The following is a 20,698-nucleotide window of genomic DNA, read 5'->3' as shown; positions in this document are numbered from 1 at the left end:
AATAAAGTCCACTTGAGGTCACCATTTTCCCATACATAACTTGACGGGAGTTAGATTGCGGAAATGTATAGATAACGGTACTGTACTGTAAATAAACACATGTCGACTCGTGTGCATTAAGTCATTCGTTCAAATAACGACTTAATCACAGTGGATTGATCAATAATTTGTTTCACTGTCATTGCTGCATCGTGATAAATCCTTTCCAAAACAACGCGATCTGATCATCAAAACGGCAGCGGTAGCGTTTCCCCGGTCTGTGCTGTGTGTAAAGACAGGGGCGTAGCACCAGATTGTGGGTCCCATACACTTCTAAGAATGTATTTAATTTGTTTTCGCTATTTGGGCTGTTCGGGAACATGTGAATTTAAAAACAAAGAATTATATTTGGAGATGATGTATATGAAAAACACAAAACATACAACAAGCAATATATAAAACGTTGAAGTTATAATTTGGGATTGTAAATGCAAATTTTTTTTCCTCCCCATTGAAATATCTTGACACCTACTGTATGTGTGAGAGAATGTGGAACCGTTGGGATCTGCCTGTAAGCAAAAGATCACCTTGCATGTAACACATTGCACTTGAGTTCTCCCGAAGCAGAGTTTTGCACTGCAACGTGCTGCATTTTTCAAGTTTACCACCTCAGGAAGATGTGCAGACTGAGATGTGAGCCATTGCTGTCATTGAACGGCTTTTCCCCTGGAACGAAACATTTGGTCCATCTTGCTGCTCTGAAAAGTCAAATTTGTCCTTGTCATGCTGACCCAAGAAGGTCATGGCCACTTCCTTTTGAAATTCACGGAAGTGCATGGGGTTTGTCTCTGAAGTGGCAAATACACGGTCTTTACAGGACAGGAACCAGCTCTTGGCTAAAGCCGGATCGGTAAAGTGCATTAGCATCTGCATTGTTCATTTCTTTGTACAGTCATTCATATAATAGTAACTCATCATTCTATTGTTAAGGTCAACTCCGCCCTTCTTTGTCCCTCTAATGAGCTCATTTCTAATCCTATCCAACCTGCTCACTCCGAGAGGGAACCTCAACATCTTTATTTCTGCCACCTCCAGTTCTGCTTCCTGTTGTCTCTTCAGTGCCACTGTCTCTAATCTGTACATCACGGCTGGCCTCACCATTGTTTTATAAACTTTGCCCTTCTTCCTAGCAGAGACTCTTCTGTCACATAACACACCCGAAAACCTCCGCCAGATGTTCCAACCTGCTTGGACCCGTTTCTTCACTTCCTTACCACACTCACCATTGCTGTGGATTAGGGACCCAAGTATTTGAAATCGTCCACCCTCACTATCTCTTCTCCGTGGATCCTCACTTTTCTCCCTCCACCCCTTTCATTCATGCACATATATTCTGTTTTATTTCGGCTACTCTTCATTCCTCTCCTTTCAAGTGCATCCCTCCATCTTTCTAAATGCTCCTCCACCTTCTCCCTGCTTTAACTCCAGATCACAATGTCATCTGCTAACATCGTGGTCCAAGAGAATTCCAGTCTAACCTCATCTGTCGGCTTATCCATTACCACAGCAAAGGGGCTCAGATCTGATCCCTGCCATGATCCCACCTGCATCTTAAATTCTTCTCTCACACCTAGAGCACACCTCACCACTGTCTGCTGCCCTCATACATGTCCTGTACTATTCTGACATATTTCTCCGTCACACCAGACTTACACATGCAGTACTGCAGTTCCTCTCTTGGTACTCTGTCATGGGCTTTCTCTAGATCCTCAAAGACACAATGTAGCTCCTTCTGACCTTCTCTGTACTTTTCCTCTAGCATCCTCAAGGCAAAAAATGCATCTGTGGTACTCTTTCTAGGCATGAAACCATACAGTTGCTCGCTAATACTTATTTCTGTCCTGAGTCGAGCTTCCACTCCTCTTTCCCATAACTATATTGTGTGGCTCAGTCAACCTTTTTCCTCTTTAGTTCCCACAGCTCTGAACATCCCCTTTGTTCTGAAAAATGGGAACTAGAACACTTTTCCTCCATTCTACAGGCATCTTTTCGCCCGCTAGTATTCTGTTGAATAAGTTGGTCAAAAACTCCACAGCCATCTCTCCAAATTGCTTCCATACCTTTACCGGTATGTCATGAGGACCAACTGCCTTTCCATTTTTCATCCTTTGTAGTGCCTTTCTGACTTCCCCCTTAGTAATCATTGCCACTTCCTGGTCCTTCACACTTGACTCTTCTACTCTTCCTTCCCTCTCATTTTCTTCATTCATCAATTTCTCAAAGTATTCTTTCCATCTATTTCGCACACTACTGGCCCCAGTCAACACATTTCTCTCAATCCTTAATCACCCTTACCTACTGCACATCTTTCCCATCTCTATCCCTTTGCCTGGCCAACATGTAGAGTTGCTTTTATCCTTCTTTTGTATCCAATCTGCGATACAGTACATATTGTCATATGCCGCTTGTTAAGCCTTCGCCACCTCTACCTTTGCCGCACGTCGCATCTCAATGTATTCCTTTCACCTGTTCTCAGTCCTCTGAGTGTCTTCTTCACTAAACCTCTTTCCTTGTATTTTGGGATTCCAGCATCATGTCTCCTTTTCCCTTTTCCTGCCAGAACATACATCATGTACTCTCCTGCTTGTCTCTCTGATCACCTTAGCTGTAGTAGTCCAGTCTTCCGGGCGCTCCTCCTGTCCATCGAGAGTCTGTCTCAACTCTTTCCGAAAGGTCGCACAACGATCTTCCTTTCTCAGCTTCCACCACATGGCTCTCTGCTCTACCTTTGTCATCGTAATCTTCTTCCCCACCACCAGAGTCATGCTACATACCACCATCCAATGCTGTTGAGCAACACCCTCGCCTTCCACTACCTTACAGCCAATAACGTCCTTCAGATTACATCGTCTGCACAAAATGTAATCCACCTGCACGCTTCTACCTCCGCTCTATGTTCCTGCCTCTACTGGAAAAAAATTGGTCTCTACTCCCATTTTCATCCATTTTGCAAAGTGCACCACCATCTATTCCTCAAAGTTCCTTTCGTGGATCGTGTACTTCCCCATCATTTCTTCATCTCCTCAGTTTCCTTCTTGACTTGAATTACCTAAGACTGCTCACTTCCATCCATCCATCCATCCACCCATCCATTCATCCTCTTTCTACTGCTTTTCCGGGTCGGGTCGTGGGTTAAGTAGCTTCAGCAGGGATACCCAGACTTCCCTTTCCCAAGCCACTTCTTCCAGCTCTTCCGGAGGGATCCAGAAGCTTTCCCAAACTAGCCAAGAGACATAGTCTCTCCAGCGTGTCCTGGGTCATCCCCGGGGTCTCTTTCCAGGTGGCACATGCCCAGAACCTCTCACAATGGAGGCGTATGGAAGCCATCCAAATCAGATGCCCCAGCCACCTCATCTGGCTCCTCTTAAGAAGCAGCGGCTCGACACTGAGCCCCTCTCAGATGACCAAGCTTCTTGCCCTATTTCTAGTGGAGAGCCTGGACACCCTGTGGAGGAATCTCATTTTGACCGCTTGTATCCGGGATCTTGTTCTTTCGGTCACGACCCACAACTCGTGCCCATAGGTGAGGGTAAGAACGTAGATCAACTGGTATATTGAGAGCTTCACCTTTAGACTGAGCTCCCTCTTTACCACAACGGAACAATACAAAGTCCGCATCACTGCAGATGCTGCACCGATCCATCTATCGATCTCCTGCTCCATTCTTCCCTCACTCGTGAACAAGACTGCAAGATAATGAAACTCCTCAACTTGTTGCAGGATCTCATCCCCGACGTGGAGAGGGCACGCCACCCTTTTCCGAATGAGGACCGTGGTCTCAGATTTGGAGGTGCTGATTCTCATCCCAGCCGCTTCACACTCTGCTTTGAACCGCTCCAGTGAGAGTTGGAGATCACGGCTTGATGAAGCCAACAGAACCACATCATCTGCAAAGAGCAGAGATGCGATGCTGAGGACACCAAACCTGACACACTCTACGCCTTGGCTGCGCCTAGAGATTCTGTCCATAAAAGTTATGAACAAAATTGGTGACAAAGAGCAGCCTTGGCGGAGTCCAACTCTCACCAGAAACGAGTCCAATTCATTGCCAGAAATGTGGACCAAACTCTGACAATGGTCGTACGGGGACCGAACAGCTCGTATCAGGGGGTTCAGTACCCCATAATCCCGAAGAACCCGTGCGAACGCCTTCTCCAAGTCCACAAAACACATGTAGACTGGTTGGGCGAACTCCCATGCACCCTCGAGGATCCTGCCGAGGGTGTAGAGCTGGTCCACTGTTCCATAAACTCCTGAATCCGAGATTTGACTTCCTGATGGACCCTCCTCTCCAGTACCCCTGAATAGACCTGACCAAGGAGGCTGAGGAGTGTGATCCCCCTATAGTTAGAACACATCCTCCAGTCACCCTTCTTAAAAAGGGGGACCACCACCCCAGTCTCCCAGTCCAGAGGCACTGTCCCCGATATTTATGAGATGTTACAGAGGCATGTCATCTAGGACATCCCCACAATATCCAGAGCCTTTAGGAACTGTGGGCGAATCTCATCCACCCCCAGAGCCCTGGCACTAAGGAGCTTTTTAACCAACTCGGTGACCTCAACCCCAGAGATAGAAGAGCCTGCCTCAGAGCACCCAGACTCAGCTTCCTCATCGGAAGGCCTGTTTGTGGAATTGAGGAGGTTTTCAAAGTATTCTCCCCACCGACTCACAACATCCCGAGTTGAGGTCAGCAATGCCCTATCCCCACTATACACAGTGTCGATGGGGCACTCCTTCCCCTTCCTGAGACACCGGACGGAGGACCAGAATTTCCTCAAAGCCGTCTTGAAGTCGTTCTCCATGGCCTCAATGAATTCCTCTCACGACCGGGTTTTTGCCTCAGTGACCACCGAAGCTGCATTTTGCTTGGCCAACCAGTACCTATCCTCTACCTCGGGAGTCCCATAGGCTGATAGGACTCCTTGACAGCATCCCTCACTGTTGGTGTCCACCAACGTGTTTGCAGGTTGCCGCCACGACAGGCACCAACCACCTCACGGCCACAACTCTGGTCAGCTGCCTCAGCAATGGCGGTGCGGAACATGGTCTACTCAGACTCAATGTTTCCCGCCTCCTCTGGGATGTGAGCGTAGTTCTTTCGGAGGTGGAAGTTGAAATTCCTTCTGACAGGGGAATTTGCCAGCCGTTCTCCCACCATAAGAGCCAACTCACCACCGGGTGGTGATCAGTTGACAACTTCCCCCCTCTCTCCACCTGAGTCCAAGACATGAGTTCACAAGTCCGATGACATGGCCACAAAGTCGATTATCAAACTGCGAGCTCGTGTGTCCTGGTGCCAGATCGGCATGTGGACACCCTTATGGCTGAACATGGTGTTCGTTATTGACAATCCATGATGAGCACAGAAGTCCAGTAACAGAGCATCACTCGGGTTCTGATCGGGGGGGCGTTCTTCCCAATTATGCCCTTCCAGGTCTCACTGTCATTGCTCATGTGGGCATTGAAGTCCCCCAGCAGAATGATGAGGTCCCCAGAGGGGGTGCTCTCCAGCACTCCCTCTATGGACTCCAAAAATTGCGGGTACTCTGAACTGCTGTTTGGTGCATAAGCAAAAACAACAGTCAGGACCCTTCCCCCCACCTGAAGGCGCAGGGCGGCTCCCCTCTCATTCAGAGCCAGGGCCCAAGTGGTGCATAGAGGCGAGTCCAACTACATCTAGTCAAAACTTCTTGACCTTATGTAGCAACTCCCAAAGAGGTGACATTCCATTCCCTAGAGCTAGTTTTGGTAGCCGGGGATCAGATCGCCAAGGTCCCAGGGTTTGGCTACTGCCCAGCTCACATAGCACCCGTCCCCTATGCCCCCTCTCACAGGTGGTGAGCCCATGGGAAGGGGGACCCATGTTACCTTTTCGGGCTGTGCCTGGCTGACCCCCACAGGTAGAGGCCCGGACACCAGGCGCTCGCCTTCAAGCCCCACCTCCAGGCCTGGCTCCAGAGGGGGGACCCGGTGACCCGCGTCCTGGCAAGGGAAATGAAGATCAAATTTTTGTCCTCATCGGGGTTTTGGAGTCGCACTTTGTCTGATTTTCAGATCAGTTTTATCCATTTTCAAAAATTTTAAATGTCACCAAATGACGAAACAATCCAAAGGTACCAAGATCTGATCAAATGGAACAGTAATAGACATTAATAATAACATTTTCTATTAAACATAACTTTTCAGGGTATTTTTATTACTGGTCTATTAGTGCCTGAGAATGAAGCACAGATTATATATTTGTGTGCATACACACACACGTGCACAGGCACAACCAAAGACACAGCCTCTGCCCTCCCTGAGCCTGCTTTTAACCGACCCTAGATGTAGTTTATTGCTTTTCTTAATATGCAACAAAGAGTTCCATACATTGTACATTTGAATACAAGACACTCATGATCACTGTAGAAATTGCCACTTTAATGTTAATATTCAATGGAAACCCCCATTGACGGGTTAGCTAGATTTACCATGAGATTATCGGTGGGAATTACCTTCATCCACCCATCCATCCATTTTTTTTACGTGCTTATCCTCACAAGGGTCGCGGGATTATTGGAGCCAATTCCAGCTGTGATCGGGAAGTAGGCAGGGTACACCCTGAAATAGTTGCTGGCCAATCGCAGGGCACATGGAGACAAACAGCCACACTCACAATCACACCTAGGGGCAATTGTAGAGTGTCCAATGTTGCATGTTTTTGGGATGTGGAAGGAAACTGCAGTGCCTGGAGAAAACCCAGGCAGGCTTTGGAGAACATGCAAACTCCGGGATTGAACCCCAGTCTTCAGAACTGTGAGGCCAATGCTGTATAACTGCCTCACCGTGCTGCTGTATCTTCAACTCGTGAATATTTATACCAAAAAACTCTGGTACCTCCCACATCCCAAAAACATGGATTAATTTTAGACTCTAAATTACCCCTTGGTGTGAATACCACACCGAGTCTAATTTGTTGTCTTCAATCAACCTACCTCAAGTACTTTTGGAATGTGGGAGGAAACTGGAGTACCCAGAGAAAACCCTTACAGTCTCATGGTCCTGCCGGTCCTTGTCCTGGCTATGCCGGTCCCTGACGCAGCACACACCGGCAGAAATCAGTGAGTCACACACCTGCGCTTCGTTACCCGTAATTACAACGGATACAAATAGGACTCCTTGTACAGTGTGCCCTTTGCCAAATCGTTGCCTCATGCCTCGTTCCCGCACTCTCATGATTCGGTTCCTGATCTCCCGTGAACCGACTCCTGCCTGCCCACTAACCTGCCTCTCACGCTTGATGACCTTGTTACTGCTGCTCCTGTGGACTGCCCTCTGGATCCCCGAGACTGGACTGAATAAAAACGTTTCCTGAACTGCCTCCACGTCTCCCGAGTTGTGCATTTGGGTCCAACCCCGTGTTCTGGCCATGACAGAACGATCTGGTCATAACATGGACCCAGCCGACTCAGCTGTGATCTGTCAGTCGCTGCAGATCCAAGGCAGATATATCGCTGAGCAGGAATCCACTCTCCAGGTAACTAATCACAGGTAACAAGAGGTAGGTGCTCGGCTCGACACCTGGTTCAGGTCCATGTCCAGTGCTGCCGACGCCAGTCCGGCGACAGCCACCGCCGCCCCGAGCCTAAGTCTGTCCATACCCGCTCCCCTGCCGGTCATGGACTCCCAGCAGACAGTGTGTACGCCACTTTCCCGGCCCGAGCGGTTCTCCGGAGACCCGGGTAATATTAAGCCCTTCCTTGCCCAGTGTGAGCTCCATTTTGAATTGTAGCCCTGCGCCTTCCCCACTGACTGGTCCTGGATAGCCTTCGTGATATCCCACATGACAGGGAAAGCAGAGGCCTTGGCCACAGACAAATGGAGCTGCGGTTCCGATACCTGCCGCACCTGGACCTCCTTTCTGTGTGCTATGATGCAGGTATTTCAATACGCACCCCGGAACGTGAGGCAGCCGTTTCTTTGATCTTGCTCCAGCAGGGGCAATGCAGAGTTGTGGATCAGACTCTTGAGTTCCGCATCTGAGCAGCGGAGAGCCTGTGGAACGAGGGAGCACTTCTCGACGCATTCTTTCAGGGGCTTTCACCCAGTATTCAAGATCACCTTGTCGCAGTGGAACTGCGCACAAACCTAGACTCTCTTGTCGCCCTTGCCCTGAGGATTGACCAGAGGCTTGCGATACAGGGGAGGGTCAACGCGCCACAGGGAGATGGCTGACGGAACCATGTACCACAGACCGGTCCAGGCTGTTGAGACTTAACCCATGCATGTCGAGGGGGTGCACGGCTCCCCCAAGGAGCGGCAACAATGCTGGCGAGAGGGTCGGTATTATTGTGAGTGGTTGGGCCACCTCATGGGGTCCTGTCAAGCCCCCACAACCCGCACTCAAGGCGTCAATGTCGGTGAGTGTTAACTACACCGTGGGTGGTTCAACGCGGTCCCTGCTTCAGGTTACACTGAGCGCTAGCCGACGGTCATGTACGGCTACGGCGTTTATCAATTCCAGGTTAGAGTTTCCATGTCTTCGACTCCCAGAATAGTGATATCATATCTGGTCGCTCCGGTAGTGCTACGGGACTCGCAACCGGAGCCGGACTTGTCGCTAGTGCCTCCCTGCTATTCTGACTTAAAACAAGTATTCTCTGAAGCTCCCCAGATCACTGCGTGTCCACTCGACATTCCATGTGAGCCTGCTCAAGCCGGCTTGGCCATCCCCGTTGGTCCCTCCAGCCGGTCCCCCCCCGCATGATTGATGGAGGCCTAGTTTACTCCTGTCATCCCGCCGCTGGGGGAGGGGTATCCAGTATCTGGTGGACTGGGAGGCTTACGGTCCCGAGGAATGTTCAAAAATCCTGTCCAGGTTCGTGGTCGATCCCAACCTCATCAGGGACTTTCACGCCTCCCACCCTGAGGCACCTGGGCCGTCTGGGGACAGCCATTAAGAGGATAGGGTACTGTCAAGGTCCTGCCGGTCCTTTTCCTGGCTGTGCCGGTTGCCGACACGCCACACCACACACCGGCAGCAATCAGTCAGGCGCACACCTGCACCTCCTTATCCGTAATTACGATGAATGCAAATAGGACGCCTCGTACAGTCTGGCTTTTACCAAAGCGTTGCCTCATGCCTCGTTCCCGCATTCTCATGATTCTGTTCCTGATCTCCAGTGTACCAATCCCTGCCTGCCCACTGACCTGCTTCTCACGCCTGTCGACCTTGTTACTGCTGCTCCCGTGGACTGCCTGTTTGATCCCCGACACTGGACTGAATAGAAACGTTTCCCAAACTGCCTTTACGTCTCCCGAGTCATGCATTTGGGTCCAACCCCGTGGACTGGTTGTGACATAGAAGCAGAGGTCAAACATGCAAACTCCTTACAGGTGAGGCTAGATTGGAACCCAGGCCCTCAGAACTGTGAGGCAGATCTGTTTATCAGTTGGTCACTGTGCCCCAATAGTCAAACCTAATTTTCTAAACTACTGTAAGAAGAAGAAAAACACCTCATACTATTTCTGCCAGCATTTCACATGTATGGTATTAACTGTGAACATCTTACAAGGTTTGGCATATTTCATTTTTTTTAATATAACCAAGTGGAAAATCAAACAATGACCAAGTTGCTCAAACTTTTGGGTGATCAAAACAAACATTTTCACTTGGCATATTGGAATACATGAGAGCAGAGTTTGGGATTTGTCTTCAAATCTTTATTTTTTTTCTTTAAAAGTCAAGACAATTTCTTTTAATAGAACATCAAGAATGACACCTCTAGTCTAAGCCTCATGCATTGTGCAGCGTGCCAAAGAAGTGAGCGTGGGAAAGTGTCCACCTTTGCCCATTCAGTTTTTGCCAGACCAAGGGGTTGTGCTCTCTGTGAATCCTGTTTTTGTGTCCCCCCTCTCCATTCCCAGCCCTTAAAACCACGACTTGGAATGAGTCACAGAGATAGACTTTAATTCACGTTTTCACAGTGAATGCATCACCTCACTAAGGTACACAGCATACATGACAGTGTGACCACTATTCAGGTTTTATGGCCACTTCAGGACCAATGTTTATGTTAAGAGCTGGTGCTTGTTTTTAATGAAATGAGAATAAAGTAACCATGCAGATACAGCGATGAGCTCAAACAGGACAATATGTTCAGCACTATTACAAAAGCTTCCTTCAATTTTAATATCCGAGTAAAAGCAAAATGACTGCAGTCTATACAACCGATTCCAAGTGTCATAAAGTGCTCGAAACACATCCCTAAACAGCCATTCAGCAGTCACGAGAGTGAACAAGTGGTGCTTTTTGAAATATACTAACACAACCAACATGTTTCTTGGCTTTGTGAGCGTTTAATGTTTATACGCGACTGTGTGTGCTTGAGGGGTGAGGGTGTACACACACATGCCGATCGATCGGTGTGACGTAAGCGTTTTTTTGGGCATGTTGTAATACGCCCTCCTTTTCCCAAAGAAAGGATGAACCCAACAGTCTTTAGGGGGGCTGTAAGGGTACGCCCACATCCGTATACTGAGGTCTACCGAAGTCAACATCCAATCCTTTTCTTTCATTGAAGTTGTACAAGGCACCACTTAAACCCGCGTCACCCACAACACAAGCCCACCAAGCAGCTTCACATTGGGACGAGCACGTGCCACATGTAAACGTCGCTTTTACGCACGGGACGCAGTCGCAAAAATGGCCGCGCTCAATCATCTTGCGACAGTTTGTCTGAAGAGTCGTCTAAATAAGCATCTGGTGGTCACACTGCGGGCCTTGCACAAGTCGGCGGCCAGCGAGGCTTTGGGGATCCCGGCGTCAGCGGAGGAAGAAGACGGTGTGCCTCCCGGTCTCATCACAGCAGCTCAGCTCGCAGCCAAAAGCAGAAGAGTCAAGAGTTTGAAAGAGATGCCGGGACCCAGCACCGCGTCCAACCTCGTCGAGTTCTTCTGGAGGGACGGATTTAGTCGAATTCATGAAATTCAGGTAAAGGCGCCAATAAACCATGAAGTTTAAAAAAAAAAAAAAGTCACATGCGTGAAATCGTTCAGGATGTTTGGTAAAAGTGCTTTATTATTTCCCCAAAACTATGTGCGGAAACAAAGTAAATCTAAACTTTTTTTTTTTTTTTACATTTGAAATTGATCTCAACTTTTTGTGTGTGTGTATCAGGACACGTCTCGCATGTTAGTTTGCAAATGTGCTGACATTTACTATGACGTTTTTGTTTCAACATTCTTATAATTTAAAGCATGCTTAACATTTTTGTGTTGTTGTGATTCGTGGAACTGATTTAACCCATCATTGCTCATTTCTTCTATACGTTGTCTAAATTAGCAAAAGGTTTTCACATAAACATAATGGGGCCACCTATTTTCATTCCACTTCTCTCTAAATTTTAAGGATGGACAGCGGTAGAAAATTGTAATACTCAATCCCAAGTGATACTTCCAAATTTGCGGCTGAACTCTGTGGAGTTTTGTTAACATTGGTGAATGTCATATTTTTCTTGAAGAGAATTAAATTCTGGAAATGTGATGGAGGTCATTAACAAGTAAATCTTACAAAGTGATAGTCTAGCTTACTGTAGAATGTTGTGACTGAGGCCGAGACCAGCCCAAGACCGAAAATAAACTCAGACCATGAGAAGACTAAAACCAAGAAAATCAATTTTAAAAACCATGACGCTTTCCAGAAATATTAGTCTCAGAAAGACCCATTTATATTAGATGGTGTTGCTTACAGTTTGTGTTTTTTGTTTTCTTTGGATGTGCCAGCTACAGTTTGATGTGGTCCCTGATGTTTGCAGAATTTAAACATCGTGGTGTAATGTTACACCAAGCACCAAAGTATTTTGATGAAAAAATAGTGCTGTAGTAATAGTGTACCAGTTATTTTTAGTATCAATATTTAAAAAAAACCAATAACACGACAGTGCTGAGATGGCGTCTTAAATGTTAGTACACAAAAAGTTGACCAGTGCACGGCACACAAGAGTCAGTGGTACCAGTAGGAGATAAATCCAGTAGCGTTGACTGCATGGGACGACTTATCTGGATACAAAGATACACTCATTGTCAGAGACCGCTATATTTGAGAAGATTAAAAATCCTCCCGAATGTAAAAGGAAACGCACTTTCTGTAACCAAAAGGTCCACTTTTCGAGTGTCATGGCACCGTATGCAATGAAAAATAATTAAGGCCCGTCACTGTCTGGTTGCACATGTAGTGGCAGGTGAAATAAAATGCTGCTGTCAAATTCCATAATTCTGCACATTCTAAGATTAGAGAGTATTACCCATCAATATATACAATTAATATAATCATGGAACAAATATAAGACCCATTGTTAGTTAATAAAGAGCTGGTGCTGAGTCAGTGGACATGTTTTGGTCTGGGCTCTGCTCGCTCACTTTTGTCCCTACGCCTCAGACAATTCACTACTGGTTGTGTGCAGGGGGATTGTGGATCTCCCTCAGTCACAACACCCTGAACGTTGCAGTCATTAGGTGGGTGATGGGAGGTTTGTGAAATATTACTTCAAGCTATTTGTTTTTCACCAAATGTTTCTCATTACTCTCACGTTCATGATGTTGAAGAATAGCAGATCAGTGGTGGTCTCGACGGAAAATCCTGAGTCAATCCAGTCTGAGACAAGACTGAAACATTCAAAATGTGGTCTCGAGATTGCTGTCCAAGTGTTACAACATAGATAGTACTACTAAAAAAAAACCCTACATTTTAAATAAAGGCCAAACAAGAATATGTTGTCAGTTCTGTTCATGCTTGTCTATGTTACATAGATGGAGCACAGCAAAAAGTATGGGAAAATTTTCAAATCTCGTTTTGGGCCTCAACTGGTGGTGTCCATAGCTGGTCGTGATCTGGTGGCTGAGGTTCTGAGGGCTGAAGGTGTGGCCCCTCAGAGAGCCAACATGGAGTCCTGGAAAGAGTACAGAGACATTAGAGGACGTTCAACAGGCCTCATCTCAGCGTGAGTAGTTATGATCTTAAACTGGTGGAGATAACAGCTTATGTATACAGTATGGTATATCGTTGGGTTAAAATCACGGATTTGAGGTATGATTTTCCCCTTCATAAGACTTAATTGTCTCTGAACCATTTTCCATCTCTACCTACAATTTTCCAATTGCTCCCTATAGGCGAGAGTGATAAAGAGAAAGGATTAAAATCTCATTTTCTATAGGGAAGGAGAGCATTGGTTGAAAATGCGAAGTGTCCTTAGACAGCTCATCATGCGGCCACGCGATGTGGCAGTCTTCTCCAATGAGATTAACAAAGTGGTCAACGACCTCATCAAGAGAGTTTGTATTATACGCAACCAGGAGGTGGATGGAGTAACTGTAGTCAACATTAATGACCTCTTCTTCAAATATGCCATGGAAGGTTAGTAAAAGTGAATGCAGATTTTTGTGATGAGGGAAAAGAGCCAGCTATTCTGGTTACTATAATATAATTAATATATACACACATGAAATGTCTGAAATCTTGGGTATTTCTTTTTTGTCTTTGCAGGTATAGCAGCCATTTTGTACGAGTGCCGTTTAGGCTGTCTGGAAAATGACATTCCTCTGGAAACTCAAAACTACATCAGTGCACTACACCTCATGTTCAGTTCTTTCAAGACCACCATGTACGCTGGAGCCATCCCCAAGTGGTTGCGGCCCATCATCCCCAAACCCTGGGAGGACTTCTGCTTCTCCTGGGACGGCCTCTTCAAATTCAGTAAGTCGCTGGCATCTTGTAACATTGGAGGCAAAGGCATGCGTAGTAAATTTTAATGCAGTGGTATCGTAAACTCGGATAACTACAAACTTACAGTAAAATTTGAGCGTTTTTTGTAAATGACTCACCTTTTAGCTGCTAAACTCTACACTCTATTTAAAAGACGGGTGTTAAACCTGAGGCTTGGGGGCCATTTTATGTAGTCCGCTGAAGCAAATCATGTCTACTTACTGTTTCTCGATCAAACCTGTACCATAGGGTCTTCACTTGTGTTAACATTGAAATAGTGAAAGCATTGAAATGAATGTAAAGATATGATGCGGTGATTATACTGTACTTGTATATAAGTTTTACAGTCATCACAGTTCATGCGTCCCGTGACAAAATTGGAGTTGACATTCCAAAGTGGATGCACACGCCCAGATGCTCAGATGTACAATTGGTGAACATGAAAGTGAAATGAAATTCCTTACAGAATGAGTTTGTGTGAGTACAGGTTCCGTTTCTTATATAACCTTCTCTCTCCTATTTCTTTCTTTCACTACTCTCCCTCGACTTCCCTTCTCTTGTTGTTCCCCCCTTTCACTACCCTCTCTCCACTTCCCTTCTCTTGTTGCCCCACCCCACCCCTCTCTATTCCTCCCACCTTCTCTGCTCCCAGGCGTGATTCACATTGATAAGAGGCTTGGAGAGATCAAGGCCCAGCTTGAGCGAGGAGAGGAGGTGAAGGGAGGACTTCTCACACACATGCTCGTCACGAAGGAGATGAGCATGGAGGAAATCTATGCCAATGCGACAGAGATGCTTCTTGCAGGAGTTGACACGGTGTGTGATAGGCGCTCGCCGCGCTCCAGGAATGTAGTGGTGCACTTGTTCATGTGTGTTTTAGTAGCAGATGAAGGAATAGTGTGTGTGTGTGTGTGTGTGTGTGGTGTGTGTGTGTGTGTGAGAGAGAGAGAGAGAGAGAGAGAGAGAGAGAGAGAGAGAGAGAGTAACTGAGTCAGTGTTAAATTTCAAGGGTGGCATTTCTGGCACCACATACATGGATGTGTGGCCGTGCCAGCTTCAGTTCACAGTTGTCACTGGTGGTGTTGAGGGTGTCCCTCAGAACCCTCTCTGACAAACTTGTTCTCACTGATTTGGTTTCTTCTAATTGTTTTGTGTCTGTTGGATCTACACAGTGGGGGGGAATTTTGCCCGGTTGTCCCTGAAGACATCTGTGTTTCAATTTAATGTGTTTCCTCACAAGGCCACAATTAGATAGCACTTGCTGTGTTAGAGTTCATGATCATATTAGGTAATTATTGTTATTACATTCTTTTTAGCATTAACTGGAAGAACAAATTATATATAACCTTAAAATCTCTGCGATGAAGCAAAGCAATGAACTATCATTCATCAGATCTGAGTCCAGTATGTAAGTTTAAAAAAAAGAGTTTTGAGTAAGTTACGCACCATTAGATTTCTGTCAGAAATAATTATTAACGGAAAAGATGATGGACTATGTGATCGTTCCCAATTGACCAATCTCGTTTCAGGTGTCATACATATCTGGTGTAATAATTACAATGTGTATATTTGCCTAATTTGGTCAGGGTTGCTGTTGGACTTTTAAGAATTCTGGGCCCAGGATGTTTTGTGCTCATCTGGGGTCCGCCGGATAAAAGGGTGTGTGTTTTTGTTGAACTTGTTGCAACGGCCATGTGCTGGTAGGGGGTGGATTTAGCTGTGCTGTGCCTTTACTTAGCAAACACAGGAGCTGTCAAGACATGTTAGCCACAGCTAGAGTTATGGCACAGACTGGGCAAAGGTGAGCTGGGTTAGTGGGAACGGGGTAGGGCAGGTTCTCTTTGAGTCAAAGAGGCATTTTTCATAGGGGGTAGTAAAGGTGATCTGGATCTATGAATGATGCAAAATAATGAAGTATTGTGGGGTCTTAGTCACATGATTCCCCTTGGCCTTTGTCGGAGGTGTTGCCATCGTCTTGACCAGCTGGCCTTGATTAGGTGCAAGGGTGCTAAAGGGAGGGCTTTGAGGGGATAGGGGACATATTGGAAAGGCCATACTGTAGACTAGCGTCTGGAAGGTCCCCTAGTGAAAATAATAGCCTGGAGAAAGGTTTGCTTGTCCATTGTCAGGCAGTGATCACATACTGATCTCCAGTGTCTATTCAGCATGACTAATCCACATGCGTCATGAAATACTTGGGTGGGAAACTCACAAGAAGACTGGATGGAAATGCAGGAAGAGGGAGTCAGATTTGGGTGGGCAAACCAAAGAAAACTGTACAGTAAGGGAAGATGACACATACATGAGAGTAAATATACTTCTCTCAGCGAAAACCTACCGTTGTGACCAGTGATGTAATACAAATGACGTTGGGTGGTTGTATCAGAGGAAATATTTGGAGTGTGTGAGTGTATTTCTGCTTAATTCATAACTATATATAGCCCAGCAATGGAACAAAATGTGTGGCCAGATTTAGCACATCTAATTAAGGTATATGCGGATTGACCATGTGCTGGTGTCTACGCAGCACGTGGAAAAAAAATATCCCGCCACCCCACCTCCCACTCAAAAGCCCCTCACTGTTTCGGAACACTTACGCAACGTGATAGAAACTCTTATATCACCTTGCACTTCAGTCACTGCTTGCAAAACCTGTCTCACAAATTTAATTGAGTATACTACGACAGTTAAGAAAAATGCATTGAACTCTGACAATTTTTTCCAGACATCCTTCACACTGTCGTGGGCCAGCTACCTGTTAGCACGGCACCCTCAAATCCAAGAGCAAATATATACGGAGGTTGTGAGGACTTTGGGACCTCGATCTGTAGCTGTGGCCGAAGACATACCTCGCCTGCCTCTTATCAGGGGCCTGGTCAAAGAGACTCTCAGGTGCACATTGCTTGCTACAAACAACTCAGTCATTTTTGTTGTCACATTCTACACACGATTAAATGTCTGTTAGGATTATCTTTGTGTCCTATTGTAAAAGTATGAATCTGTGGTGGTGAATAGAAGTCTTTGTGTGTTACTCCCTGAGAGCAGGCTTTTTCCAGTTCTCCCAGGCAACGGACGGATTACCCAGGATGACTTGGTGGTGGGTGGATACTACATCCCCAAAGGGGTAAGACTCATATGGACATTGTATTGTACATGTGTGTCTTGTAGGGTAAGCATGGGCTGGAGGAAAACTGAGTCATTATTTTTTTCACAGTGTGGCCAGTTGTAATGTGATCCTGCATTACTCATGCATCTTTGAATGAATGAAGTCCAGTTGTTCTCAATCGCTTTCTTCCTCTCACTTTGCTAGACTCAGTTGGCTCTGTGTCACTACTCGACTTCCTTGGATGAGGAGAACTTTTCTGATGCTTTGGACTTCCGACCAGATCGTTGGATCAGGAAAGATTCCTCAGATCGCGTTGACAACTTTGGCTCCATTCCCTTTGGCTATGGCATCAGGAGCTGCATTGGCAGGAGAATAGCTGAGTTAGAAATGCATCTAGTTCTGACCAGGGTGAGAAACACTCATACACAAAGTTGTACATATTGTTTTCTGTACACTGTACCACATAAAGTATTTGAATTAATGGTGATGTGCATATTACTCACTCTTCTGTTGTGATGCAGCTCATCCAAAGGTTTCACATTGGCACTTCTCCTGTCACTGGTGACGTGAAGGCCAAAACCCATGGTCTCCTCTGCCCCGCAAGCTCCATCCACCTGCAGTTCATTGACAGAGAAAATTAGGTGAAATTTTGTCTCTGTAAGGTCTACTGTAGTTTACTTTTTCCATTTTACAAAGACATAAATGCCATCCGACGTTTCTGCTGATGTTGTACTTGGGCAACAAATGAAGGACACACAGCATGCTGGACCAATAATAAAAAGTCAAATACTGGAGCTTTTTTTACGTTTGTCCAATTTAAATCTAACCACTGCAGTTTTCTTGAGCTGTGACTCCTATCATTTATCGTATTAGTTGTTAAAAACAATGACAACAGAATGAACTGTAACCTACATAATCACATTGTACCCTTGAAAAATCACTCTTGTATGTTATCATTTTCACTTTCTTTTCACATACTGTATAATATTTTCAAAACAACGGGTTTCACGATGAATGTTGATGGTAAACCAGAATGTATTGAAAATTGACTTTTTTCACAAGCGTATGTTATCTTATTTTTCTGACTGTATTCCAAACTACATTTTTTTCAACCAAGTACCTATTATTTTTAATTAGTTTTTCATTCAGAAAAGGTTAATCAGTCCACTGTTATGTGTATTTGTACTGTATATGAAAATGAAACTAATATCTAATTGCATAATAGATGGAAGTTATTTGTAGGAATCACAAATGTGAGGCAAATACATGTAGGAAGATTATGTTTTTGTATTCACTGTATTAATTGTTTAGTTTTTTAATGAATGGGTAATTTTGTATTTTTAGAGATATGTAACAAAGGAAGGGATTGAGATTCAGATCCAGTTTGCATGGAAGAAAATAGAACTGTTTTATGTATTTGTTTATGTATTTACTCATCGTTATTTTTCCTGACTATTCTTACTGTAGTTTCAGTAAAACTGGAAAGGATAAATATAATCTAATTTTGATTTGAAAAATGATTTGTACTTTAATATTTTTAACAGAAGTATACATTTTTATCTGCTTTGTGTGTGTGTGTGTGTTTTACTGCTCCTGCACTAGTTTCAGTAAAACTACAAACCATAAAATTATTGAATTATCATTTGAAAAATGATTTGCATCCATTCATTTTCTGAGCCGCTTGTCCTCACAAAAGTCGCAGGAGTGCTGGAGCCTATCCCAGCTATGATCGGGGAGGAGGTGGTGTAGACCCTGAACTGGTTGCCAGACAATCGCAGGGCAAATAGAAACAAACAATCATTCACACTCACAATCACGCCCACCTAAAGGGCAATTTAATCCACTTAATGTTGCATGTTTTTGGGATGTGGGAGGAAACTGGAGTGCCCAGAGAAAACCCACGCAGGCACGGGGATAACATGCAAACTCCTGGCTTGCTTCAATAAGCAGGGGCGTCCATAAAAAAGATATTGCTTTGATGAGCATATGCTACATGTTCCTCCAAAAGCTTTATGCAACTTCCAACATTAATAGTAACTTCACAGATGCATGAGTTACCCATGCAATTGGCACTAACACAGCACCATAGTCACAAATGCTCGTTTTTTAACTTTGGATTCATAACATTTCAGATGTTTTTTTCTCCCCGCTTTGGCCTGGAGGACATGATGGCCATAATTTAAAAAGACTAATTGAAATGTGGACTCGTCAGACCACCGGAAAAACCCACGAAAGATGGGGAGAACATGCAAACTCCACACAGGCGGGGCCAGGATTTGAACCCCATTCCTCAGAAGATAGGCCTCACGGTGGTTCAACTAAATAGCATTGGCCTCATAGTTCTGACTTCCCGGGTTCGATCCTGTCTTCATAAAGATCTTCAACAGGTCTCTACAAGTGTGTGAAGTATCAACCTGCTTCAAACGCTCCACCATTATAACCGTTCCCCCAAAAAGCAGCAGTCTCAGGTCTTAATGACTACAGCTACCTGTTGCCTTGACATCTGTTGTCATGAAGTCCTTTGACCGCCTTGTGCTGGACCACCTCTAGTGCGTCACAGGTCCTCAGCTGGACCCACTGCAGTTTCCCTATCGAGCTAACAGGTCTATGGATGATGCCGTCAACATGGGTCTGCACTTCATCCTGGAACATCTTGACAGCGAGGATCCTGCTTGTGGACTTCAGCTCTACGTTTAACATCATCATCCTTGAACTCCTCTCCTTCAAACTTTTCCAGCTCAGTGTCTCGTCTGCCATCACCCGGTGGAGCTATAACTTCCTGACGGGCAGGACACAGCTGGTGAGGCGGGGGGACACAACCTCCTCCACGTGCACTATCAGCACCCCAATGTCGTGTTGTCTCCCCTCTGCTCTTCTCGCTCTACACAAACAACTGCACCTCGTGGCATATGACTGTCAAACTACTGAAGTTCGCAGATGACACAACGGTTATCGGCCTCATCAAAAATGGCAACGACTCTGCGTATCGGCAGGAAGTGGCGAGACAAGAGCTTTGGTGTGGTCAACACAACCTGGCGTTGAACACTCTAAAGACTGAGATGATTGTGGACTTCAGGAGGCATCCTTGACCACAGCTGCCCCTGACGGTGTCCAACTATCTTGTGCCAACTGTTGAGACCTTCAAGTTCTGAAGAATTACAGTCTCAGAATACCTGAAGTGAGAGGCAAAAGTCAACTCCATCCTCAAAAAAGTCTAGCAAAGGATCAACCTCTTCTGAGGAAGCACAGCCTGTCACAAGAGCTGCTGAGACAGTTCTACACACCAGTCATCCAATCAGTATTGTGTACGTCCATCACAGTCTGGTCAGGGGTCGCCACAAAAAAAGGACAAACTCAGACTGATAACGGATTGTTGGCACCATGCTACCCACTACTGAGGACTTGCACGCAATGCGAACTAGGTCCAGAGCAGGTAGGATCCTTTTGGATCCTCCACATCCTGGCCACCAGCTCTTCCAGCTCCTTCTGTCGGGAAAGCACTACATATCAATGAAAGTCAAAAGTAGCAGGCATTCGAACAGTTTTTTCCCTCTTGCAATTAAGTCATTAAATTCTTGATCAGCAAACCTACTATTTTTCTGCCTTGTGCCATGTTAGGACACTCACTCACATCCTGCTGGTTCAAACAGTATTCGTAATATTTATTTATTTATTGGCCAATAAAGCTGATTCAGATTTTTTTCAAATAGAAAATCATTGATGATATAGACCAAACTTTGTAATTGATATTTTTAAAGCTAATTTTAAACTTCACATGGAACGATGTCATATCGAACAGTGACGAAAAA

At 45.5% G+C, this 20,698-nt stretch overlaps 1 protein-coding gene across 2 annotated transcripts; it reads left to right on the top strand.

Annotated features, from left to right (window-relative positions):
• The first annotated feature begins 7,242 nt into the window (after positions 1 to 7,242).
• Positions 7,243 to 18,448, top strand: LOC133498376 (cytochrome P450 27C1). 2 transcript variants are annotated; one of them, XM_061815113.1, is made up of 10 exons: positions 7,243 to 7,558; positions 9,205 to 11,014; positions 12,832 to 13,022; positions 13,236 to 13,435; positions 13,565 to 13,774; positions 14,436 to 14,599; positions 16,509 to 16,675; positions 16,829 to 16,907; positions 17,094 to 17,297; positions 17,411 to 18,448. In XM_061815113.1, the coding sequence occupies exons 2-10, from the start codon at positions 10,727 to 10,729 to the stop codon at positions 17,528 to 17,530; spliced, it is 1,623 nt and encodes a 540-aa protein (XP_061671097.1). In that variant the 5' UTR covers positions 7,243 to 7,558; positions 9,205 to 10,726; the 3' UTR covers positions 17,531 to 18,448. The 2 variants fall into 2 exon arrangements, with proteins under 2 accessions (XP_061671097.1, XP_061671095.1); XM_061815111.1 differs by having other exon boundaries at positions 7,243 to 11,014.
• The last annotated feature ends 2,250 nt before the right edge of the window (positions 18,449 to 20,698 follow it).

Source organism: Syngnathoides biaculeatus, chromosome 3 (assembly GCF_019802595.1).
Source record: "Syngnathoides biaculeatus isolate LvHL_M chromosome 3, ASM1980259v1, whole genome shotgun sequence".
Classification (NCBI taxonomy): domain Eukaryota; kingdom Metazoa; phylum Chordata; class Actinopteri; order Syngnathiformes; family Syngnathidae; genus Syngnathoides; species Syngnathoides biaculeatus.
The sequence above is the reverse complement of the archived record's forward strand: the minus strand, read 5'-3'. Positions and strand labels throughout refer to the sequence as shown.